This window comes from Entamoeba dispar, genomic scaffold (genome assembly GCF_000209125.1).
Source record: "Entamoeba dispar SAW760 scf_1105229462123 genomic scaffold, whole genome shotgun sequence".
NCBI classification, from domain to species: Eukaryota; Evosea; order Mastigamoebida; family Endamoebidae; genus Entamoeba; species Entamoeba dispar.
In genome coordinates, this window is record NW_001855035.1 from 2,521 (window position 1) to 11,620 (window position 9,100).

The 9,100-nt window shown below is 26.3% G+C and overlaps 6 protein-coding genes across 6 annotated transcripts in view, besides 7 other annotated features; 4 read left to right on the plus strand and 2 right to left on the minus strand.

Annotated features, from left to right (window-relative positions):
* Nucleotides 1-595: 595 nt before the first annotated feature.
* Nucleotides 596-705: a sequence feature (AT_rich).
* Nucleotides 706-1,031: 326 nt separating this feature from the next.
* Nucleotides 1,032-1,102: a sequence feature (AT_rich).
* A 703-nt stretch (nucleotides 1,103-1,805) lies between these two features.
* Nucleotides 1,806-3,467, plus strand: EDI_174890 (phosphoglucomutase; the record flags this gene model as incomplete). The annotated part of the gene is made up of 1 exon (XM_001739343.1): nucleotides 1,806-3,467. The coding sequence occupies one exon, from the start codon at nucleotides 1,806-1,808 to the stop codon at nucleotides 3,465-3,467; it is 1,662 nt and encodes a 553-aa protein (XP_001739395.1).
* A 13-nt stretch (nucleotides 3,468-3,480) lies between these two features.
* Nucleotides 3,481-3,566: a sequence feature (AT_rich).
* A 63-nt stretch (nucleotides 3,567-3,629) lies between these two features.
* On the plus strand, nucleotides 3,630-6,548 carry EDI_174900 (uncharacterized protein; the record flags this gene model as incomplete). The annotated part of the gene is made up of 2 exons (XM_001739344.1): nucleotides 3,630-6,403; nucleotides 6,491-6,548. The coding sequence occupies 2 exons, from the start codon at nucleotides 3,630-3,632 to the stop codon at nucleotides 6,546-6,548; spliced, it is 2,832 nt and encodes a 943-aa protein (XP_001739396.1).
* A 109-nt stretch (nucleotides 6,549-6,657) lies between these two features.
* Nucleotides 6,658-6,680: a sequence feature (AT_rich).
* Nucleotides 6,681-6,691: 11 nt separating this feature from the next.
* Nucleotides 6,692-6,754: a sequence feature (AT_rich).
* Nucleotides 6,755-6,889: 135 nt separating this feature from the next.
* On the plus strand, nucleotides 6,890-7,295 carry EDI_174910 (uncharacterized protein; the record flags this gene model as incomplete). The annotated part of the gene is made up of 2 exons (XM_001739345.1): nucleotides 6,890-6,987; nucleotides 7,118-7,295. The coding sequence occupies 2 exons, from the start codon at nucleotides 6,890-6,892 to the stop codon at nucleotides 7,293-7,295; spliced, it is 276 nt and encodes a 91-aa protein (XP_001739397.1).
* A 55-nt stretch (nucleotides 7,296-7,350) lies between these two features.
* Nucleotides 7,351-7,385: a sequence feature (AT_rich).
* A 2-nt stretch (nucleotides 7,386-7,387) lies between these two features.
* Nucleotides 7,388-7,987, plus strand: EDI_174920 (dual specificity protein phosphatase, putative; the record flags this gene model as incomplete). Its single annotated transcript, XM_001739346.1, has 1 exon — nucleotides 7,388-7,987. One exon carries the CDS (start codon nucleotides 7,388-7,390, stop codon nucleotides 7,985-7,987), a length of 600 nt encoding a protein of 199 aa, XP_001739398.1.
* Nucleotides 7,988-8,030: 43 nt separating this feature from the next.
* Nucleotides 8,031-9,056, minus strand: EDI_174930 (zinc/cadmium resistance protein, putative; the record flags this gene model as incomplete). The annotated part of the gene is made up of 1 exon (XM_001739347.1): nucleotides 8,031-9,056. One exon carries the CDS (start codon nucleotides 9,054-9,056, stop codon nucleotides 8,031-8,033), a length of 1,026 nt encoding a protein of 341 aa, XP_001739399.1.
* Nucleotides 8,680-8,765: a microsatellite.
* A 10-nt stretch (nucleotides 9,057-9,066) lies between the features above and the next one.
* EDI_174940 (uncharacterized protein) overlaps nucleotides 9,067-9,100 on the minus strand; it is a gene marked incomplete at both ends in the record, with an annotated part of 372 nt that continues 338 nt past the window's right edge. Inside the window, one exon of the mRNA XM_001733423.1 lies at nucleotides 9,067-9,100. This exon is cut by the window's right edge and continues 338 nt beyond it. Within this exon, the coding sequence (XP_001733475.1) occupies nucleotides 9,067-9,100 (34 nt within the window).

Sequence of the window (9,100 nt, forward strand, 5' to 3'; positions counted from 1 at the left end):
TAAATTGTATTGATGCTTATTATTTTGCAAATTGTATTTTCTTAGAGAGAACGTATTGTTTTATAATAGAAAGAGATTGTTGTTTCTTGTTTTGATTAGAATTAGAAAAGTCCATCTTCTAACATCACTAACATATTGGACGTGATTCATTTACAAGTTGTGTCCAATTAAATATGACTATTGGAAGAATTGATCTCTGTTTTGTCAATCAACACTTTTTTTTTAACACATATATTCCACACAACTTAATCTCTTATCACAAAATATTTATTTCATAGTTTGTAAGGTTTTTTTGTTGTGTCTTTCATTCTTCTTAATAAACGAGTTGTGAATAATATCAATTCATTTTAATTCTAATCCAAGTTTCATATCTTTACACCTCCGTGTCATACATAAAATAAACAAATATACATTCAATTGAACATATTACATTTGACCAAACTCTGTAAATGTTAAAAAAAAATAACTTAAACCTTTATTACTAAAAATGGATCATACAATTATGGAAAATAGTTAATTGATTTAAAATGAATACTATCTGTTTAATGAAACTTACTACATAATATCATACAACACTAAACAATCTATTACTACGTAAATTAATACTTAAATGAAAATATAATTTAATATTGAGTATTTTATATAAGATAAAATTGAAATCATTATCTAATCAACATATTTTAATAATAAATATTTTGATATAATCAAAACAATGACTATTTCTAAATAATAGAAATGTTACCGATCTATAATATCCATAATTCTTCTTAATAATCTGTTGTGTCTAATTTCTCAATACAAAATAAAATTATCGTAAGAGGAAATAATAGAAAAATAAAACAAAAGATGAAATTACAATAATAAAAGTTATCATAGAACGAAAGATTTCCTTGTCATGACTATTTGAACATTTCTAAATTTATTCATGGACATCGAACTACAAAAATATTAACAATTTGGTAGAGTATTAAATGTAAAAATATTTTATTCTTTTCATCAACCTTTAAATATTAATAATGAACTTGTTGATGTTAAAATAACAAAAAATTTAATCATAAAACAAGTTTTAATAACTGATTAAATAAATTAGATTTTTATTTATGTTCTTAGTATTCTGATTGACTCGTTGATTAAATGTAAAGAGATTATAACTATAGACCATTTACAGTTAATTAATAAAAGTATATAACATTTATCTACTACATTCTTTAAGGCTTAGATAACTTGTTTATTATCATTTCATTATGAATGTATTTGCTTGTCAAAATGAGAGACAATAAAACCTTTTAATACTCTATTGAAAACATTCACAACTTTCATTATTTAACTTTTAGACATAATAAACAAAATACAAATTATCTAGTACAACCAACATAAATCAAATATCAAAAAGAAATAATTGAAAATGACCCTTATTGAAATATTTCATTATCCATAAAATTAAATACCCTTTTGAAATTTACCTTGTCAACTACTTTAAAGTGTATTTCTTAAATTAATATGATAGAAAAATAACTTTTTAATGAACTTGAAACTAAGATTCAAATATATGTTTTAGAGATCTTACTCTCTGTTAAGTTTTTCAAATATTTTTACTTTTTTTTTATTCTTTTCAATTTACAAAACTAATTTTTCATATGATAATAGTACTAACTATTTTATTGCTTTAATTTTAATTTTAATTTCAGACCTCAAAAACAAAAGATTCTATAAATATTATAAAGAACTTTCGTTGAACCAGATCAGTGCCACGTGTATTATTAGAATTTCTTTTAAAGAGAAGATTGTAACTCTACAAGATCATAATGCAAGCTACAGTTAAAAGATACCCCACTACACCAATTAGTGGGCAAACAATGGGAACTTCAGGACTCCGTAAGAGAGCTTCTGAAGTTGAAAACACACCCAATTATCTTGAAAATTTTGTTAATGCTATGTTTAATGCTGCAAGTAACCTTCAAAAACCTGGTAAAATTATAATTGGAGGGGATGGAAGGTATCTTAACCTTAAGGCTTTAGATATTATTATACGTGTTGCACTTTCACGTGGATTTACTGATATTGTTGTTGGTAAAAGTGGATTTATGTCAACACCAGCTGAGTCTGCTACAATAATTAGAAGAAAAGCTGAAGCAGGATTTATTATGACTGCATCCCATAATCCAGCAGGAAAGGACCATGGTGATTTTGGACTTAAATTAAATATGAGTAATGGAGGTCCTGCTCCTCTTGAAGTTACATCTAAAATTGAAGAAAGTGCTAGAAATATTAAAGAAATAGTTATTGCTGAATTAAATAAACCATTAACTATTGATACTATTGGAGATATTGAAATTGAATGTGAAGGAAAAAAGGCAATAGTTCATGTTATTGATCCATTAGAGGATTATATTGCATATTTACATGAATGTTTTGATTTTGAAAAATTAAAACAATTTGTTTCTAAATACCATTTAAAAGTTCAAGTTGATGGTTTTAATGCTGTTACTGGTATTTATAACAAAAAAGTATTTTGTGAACTTCTTGGTCTTCCAGAAAGTTCATTGAAAAATGCTATTCCAATGCCAGATTTTGGAGGAAAACATCCAGACCCTAATTTAACTTATGCTGCTGAGTTAGTTCATGCAGTAATTCCAGAGGACTCACCTTATGATATTGGATTTGCTTTTGATGGAGATGGAGATAGAAATCTTATTGTTGGAAGAGGTGCATTTGTAAGTCCATCAGATTCACTTGCTATTTTATCAACTAAATATAATGACATTCCATTCTTTGTGAAGAATGGATTTAAAGGAGTTGCACGTTCAATGCCAACTTCTGCTGCAGTTGATCATGTTACTTCAATTACAGAAACACCAACAGGATGGAAATTCTTTGGTAATTTAATGGATTCTGGAAAGATTAGTTTATGTGGAGAAGAGTCTTTTGGAACTGGGTGTTGTGGTATTAGAGAAAAGGATGGAATTTGGGCTGCATTATGTTGGGTTTCTATTTTAGCAGCTGAGTCTGAACGAGCACAACGATTAGTTGGAGTTAAAGAAATACTTGAAAATCATTGGGCTAAGTATGGAAGAAATTATTATCAACGATATGATTTTGATGAAGTTGATAAGAAAGCTGCAGAAGATATGATGCAAATGATGAGAGATAATGCTAAAACTGTTAAATGTGATTTGAATGGAGTTCCATTAAAATTCTGTGACGATTTTGAATATCATGATTCAGTTGATGGAAGTGTTACATCCAAACAAGGAATTAGATTTGTTTTTGAAGATGGATCAAGAATTATTTTTAGATTATCAGGAACTGGTTCAGTTGGAGCTACAATTAGAGTTTATTTCGATAAGTATAGCAAAGATTATAAGGCTGATCAAAATAAAATGTTAGCAGATATGGTGACAGTAGCATATGCTGTTTCTCAAATTACTAAATTTACAGGAAGAGAAAAACCATCAGTAGTTACATAATTTGTTCTCTTTGTTATTTTATATTTGATATATTTTAAAAAAAAAATATTAAAAATAAATATTGATATATAATACATTTTTTTAATAAAAAATATAAAAGGAATAAATTTAGTTGAAAAAGAACTATAAAAAATGGAAATATTTTGTTAAAGAGAAGTTAAGATGGCAAGTTTTTTATTAACAAATAAAGGAGTTCAATTTAAAGTTGATATTGGAGAAAGAGTACTTCATATCCACTCTATGATTCTCAAAACAACACCATCCAGAGAGGCTTTAATTATTCATACAAATCAATCACTTATGTTATTTACACCAGACGATGGTATTTTACATCCAGCAAATCATATTGAATTAAATGTACTTCATATATTTTCATCAAAAGGAACATTTACTTGTATTACACCAAATGGTCAATACCAATTTTCTGTTGTAAAGAAAGAAACATTATTTTCTATTACTAATACAAAAGGTTGTTTATTTCCATATTTATTGGATACTAAAAAGTTTGCTGCAACAATATATTCTGCTTGTGGACAACAACAAATTTTTTTATTACACGAGAATGGTAATTTAACAACTCTAAAACCTCGGCCAATGACCTATGTGTTAAATCTTCCACAAGGAGAAATAAAAGCAAATAAAAATGTTGTTGTTATTAGAGGAAATGAAGATACTCATTTTATTCGATTTAGTGAAAATTTAATAATTAATCATAAAATCCTTGCTAAGTGTTCATCTATTGCTATAGGAAAAATATATATTTTTTGTGGTAGAGCTGAGTGTATTGAAGTATTTTCTGCTTTGAATGAATTTAGTAAAATAGGAGAGATTGATTTAAGGCAATTTGGTGTTATGGGAGATTTTAATCCTGTGGATATTAAAATAGCAAGAAATGGAAGTCTTATTGTTAATTATCAAAATCTTGGGATTACGATATTTGATGGATATTGGAATTGTATTGGGAAATTATTTAATGAAAGAAAACTAGAATATGGAATCATTAGTATTGGAAGAGGATCATTGTGGGCATATGAGTCTAATGTATTTACTCGATGGGAGGTTAAAGAAAGTCTTAATTGTGATGATATGATGGGACTTAAGGTTGTGTTTGGGAAAGAGATTGGAGTAATAACTTCAAATGGGATTGAATATTATAAATATTCAAATGCATTTGATTCTGCAATTGAAAATGGATTTGAAAGAATTTCATTTTACAGATATGGAATGGACATTATTATTTTAGCGTTACGTGAGAATAATTTATATGTTCATCAACTCAGTAAAAATAGTGTAAATGATACAATTAATATCATTCAATTAGAAATACCATCAGAAAGAATTGCTATTAGTTGGACATTTTCTCAAGAAAAAATAGTTATTTTTCAACAACTTGTTAATGACCATATTTCATTACATATAAGTGTTGTTTCATATCCAGAATTTGAACATCTTTATGAAAATACAATTACAATTTATGACCGTCATGAACTTACTTCTAAACAATCACTAGTATCATCACCATTAACTTATATGATACAAGATTATATTATTCCAGATAACCCATTTTCACCTACTTTCGATGATTTTCCAAGTGGAAATAGTAAATTATTAATACAATCAAATGAAGATTATTATTTTGTTATTATATCTACAACTTCTCCTCGTTTAACAGTTTTTAAAAAAATTGATGGAGAAGGAATATTTGATATTTCAATGCTATTTTCACTTAAAATTTGTAACGAAGATATTGATATTGTTACAGCAGAACATTTTCCAATTTCATTTTATTTACATTATAATCAAAATGGTAAAATTCTTACACCACACCATTTGGTAATTCAGTGGGATTCAGGGTTATTAACATCAACCATTTATAATATTGATGATTTTTCTCAAATTGAAAGATGTGAAATTATTTCAAATAAAGTTCAAAATTATTTATCATTTAACAATATTATTATTTCATATCCACCATTAATGTTACATGGTTCTCATTCATTATCAATGAACACCTTACCTTCAACGGCTATTGTTTTATTTCAAACATATAAAATACCAAAATTAATGGGTTCACAATTTACAATTACTAATGAAATTCTTTGTATTGATCAAGGTAATATCGTTCCAATTCCTTGTGCATCTCATTTGATATTATTACATTTATTAGAAGGAAAAAAAGAAGAAATGTCAGCTGATACATTAAGAGAATTGTTAATCTTTTCATTGGATATTTTTGATAAAAAAGAAATCACAAAAGAAGAATTTAAAAATTTACATAATGTGTTTAAAGAACATTTCATGTATCCAATTTTAATTATTCGTATTTCAAGAATTATTGATAATTGTTTATGGCCAAAATTATTTTCAGTTACTCCAAGTCCAATAGAATTATTTGAAAATGTATTAAAAAGTGGATATCAAAATGAAGCAGCAGCATTTATTAGAGTTATTGATGTAATGATGGGAAGAGAAAAAGCATTATTATCAACATTACAACTTCTTGAAAATGTTAGTGTCAATTTAATTAATGATATAATCCATTCAATTTATCATGGAAGAATATTAGAAAATCCTTCAGATATTGAAAAGAAAATTTCATCTTCAATTCAAAAATATATAACAGGTAAACTTGCTTATGAATTAAAAGAAGGAAACGTGGATGAAGTATTTTCTATTATTGGGGATAGTCATCCTTTTATTATAATGTGTTTAGAAGGAGTCCAAAATAAAAATGTGAATCTTCTTCAATTACACCACTCTTGTTATCAATTTGTAAAAAATCATTCTGTTCAAGAATGTTTTAATTTTGGTTCTCTTTTATTAGATAACCAATTCTACAAACATACAATTCTGATTGGAATGCATTCTCAAATAAAGAAGTTATTGGTTTTTCCTCAAAGTGCTGAACTTTTTGATGAAATGACAAACCAACTCGAGTTTGTTTTTATTTTTTTTTTTGAATCTTTTGTGCAAATTAAAGTGAATTTTTTTGAAAAATTTTTATCACTGTACTAATGTTATAGACCTTTTGATGCTGAGTTTTGTACCTTAATGAAAAAGCTCAGACCTGCTATTTATTAACCTAGATCTCCTACTACTGCTTGGTATATTGATTGTTTCTTTTCATTCACTTTTTTTAGGATGTCATCACAAAACATAACACATTTTGTTACTCTTGTTGTGTTGTTCGAATAAAAATTTAATAAAAAATATCGACAAACAACTTTTAAACTATAAAAACAATAAATGTTAAAAAAGATTAATATATTTAGATTTTAACAAAAAATCATGTTTAAAAATAGTGAAAAAAATGAAAAAAGATTAAAGAAGATTAAAATCATTAACAATTGCGATGTGATAAAAGATATTTTTGGGAAATAAAAAAAGAGATATTCAACTAATAAATAATAGTTGTTAATAAAATGAACGGAATAACTATTCGCTGTGTTCATGATGAAATTGCATCTCCAATAGCAATTGGAATTGAAACAGCACCTCCTACTTGTGATAATTCTTTAATGTTTGTTTTTTAAAAATCTTTTTTTTTTTGGAATTTAAAATAAAATGAAAAGAGATTGATTAATCTATTTTTTCATTCTAAATGGAAAATTATTAAACCAATATAAAATGAAAGGACTTATAATTATTAGGGATTGTTCACAAGCAAGTACTTCAACACTTCTTGCTGACTTTGAAGTAAGAGAAATATTTAAAAACAAAAATTTTACAACAGAAATTGATGAAGAAAAAGAACAAGATCTTATGTATATAGGGAGATCAGCAAATCCAGTGATTAATGATGAAACTTTCTTTAACAGTCACTTCTGAGTTTTTATCAAATAGTAACTATTGAAATCTGAACTTATTTTTAATTTTTCACCTCTTTTTTATTTAATCTTTTTAAGTTTTATTATTTTTGTATGGACAATGATAGTTTAAAACAACAACGAAACTCTTTAAAATCAACTCAAACAAAAGTAACTACTATTGATGGAAAAATTCACTTTGAAAAAAGTGGTAAAATAATTGGAGGTAGTCAACAACAAACATTTGGTTTTGTAGTTGATAAATCACCTGATACTATTGCAAATGAGATTATCTCAAATTTATATCTTGGAAGTCAAGATTGTGTAACAAATAAGGTATATTTACATTCTCTTGGAATTAAACATATTTTATGTGTTGCTCCATTAATCCCTTCTCTATTTCCCAATGAATTTGATTATAAAAATATTGAATTATTAGATTTACCTTCATTTAATATCAAACCATTAATGAATAAATGTATTGATTTTATTGATATATGTTTGAACCAACAAGAATCAGTTATTTGCCATTGTAATGCTGGTATTTCGAGAAGTGCAACAGTTGTTATTGGGTATTTGATTTTGAAAAAGAAAATGAGTTTTACTGAGGCTTATAATTTAGTAAAACAAAAAAGACCATCAATAAGACCTAATGATGGATTTCTTCTTTATTTAAAAATGCTTAGCCAACAAAACATAATAAAAAAAGGATAATTGAATATGTTTAATGATATGTATAATTAAAGAATAAACTAAGTCAAAAGAAACACTCTCTTGATGATGGTGTTCTTTTAGGAATTGAATTTATACATTCAATAGTCGTTAATTGAATGTCATTATTATTTAATATTTTTCTTATATCATCACTAACACTTCCTTGTGAAATAATTTTTTCATTTAATTCAACTTTTAATGTTGCAACACCAATTTTATTGTTTAATTGCCAAATATGAAGATCATGAACTCCAACAACATCTGGATGTTCTAAAATACTTTCTCTAATTTTTTCTAAATCAAAACGTTTAGGAACTACTTGCATAACAATTCGAATACATGAATATAATAAAGGCAAACCAGTAATCATCATTACTAATGAAACTACAAGACTTGAAACAGGATCAAGATAATATTTCCAATGTCCATTTATGAAATAAACACACAACGCAACAAACATTGTTGCTACACTCCCTAAAGCATCTCCAAAGACATGAATAAAAACACCTTTAATATTGATATTTTTCTTTTTAGTTGAAGTGTTTTTATTTTCTTCAATGTTTTGTGGTCCTATAGTACTTTCTTTCTCGTTTGGTAGTGTTGGTGTTACTAGCATTCTTTTAGTCCCATGAATTCGTCTTACACTAGACAGGTCTTCTACTTGAGTTAATTCTTGTTGAGGTTTCTCTTGAATTTTTATTTCTTTTAGTTCAATTTCACTTTTTTCTGATTTTCCTTCTTCTTTTTTGTTTAGTGAATTTATTTTTTTATTTACTTTCTTAATGCAACTGTATTCTTGGAGAATAATCATTCCAATAATATTTACAACTAACCCCCCTCCAGACACAGCAAGAAGAAATAATGGATCTTTTACTTCTTCTAACTCAAAGAAACTTTCAATAGACTGAATTGACATAAACAACCCAATTGATATTTGAAAGACACTATTAATAAATGCTCCAGTGACTTCTGCTCGAGTAAATCCATAAGTAAATTTACTACTAAAATTTTGTTTCATAATAATAGTAGCAGTTAATCCAATTATTTGAGAAAGAATATCACTTAACATATTAAAAGAATCAACAGTAAGAATTAGAGAATTTAAATATAACC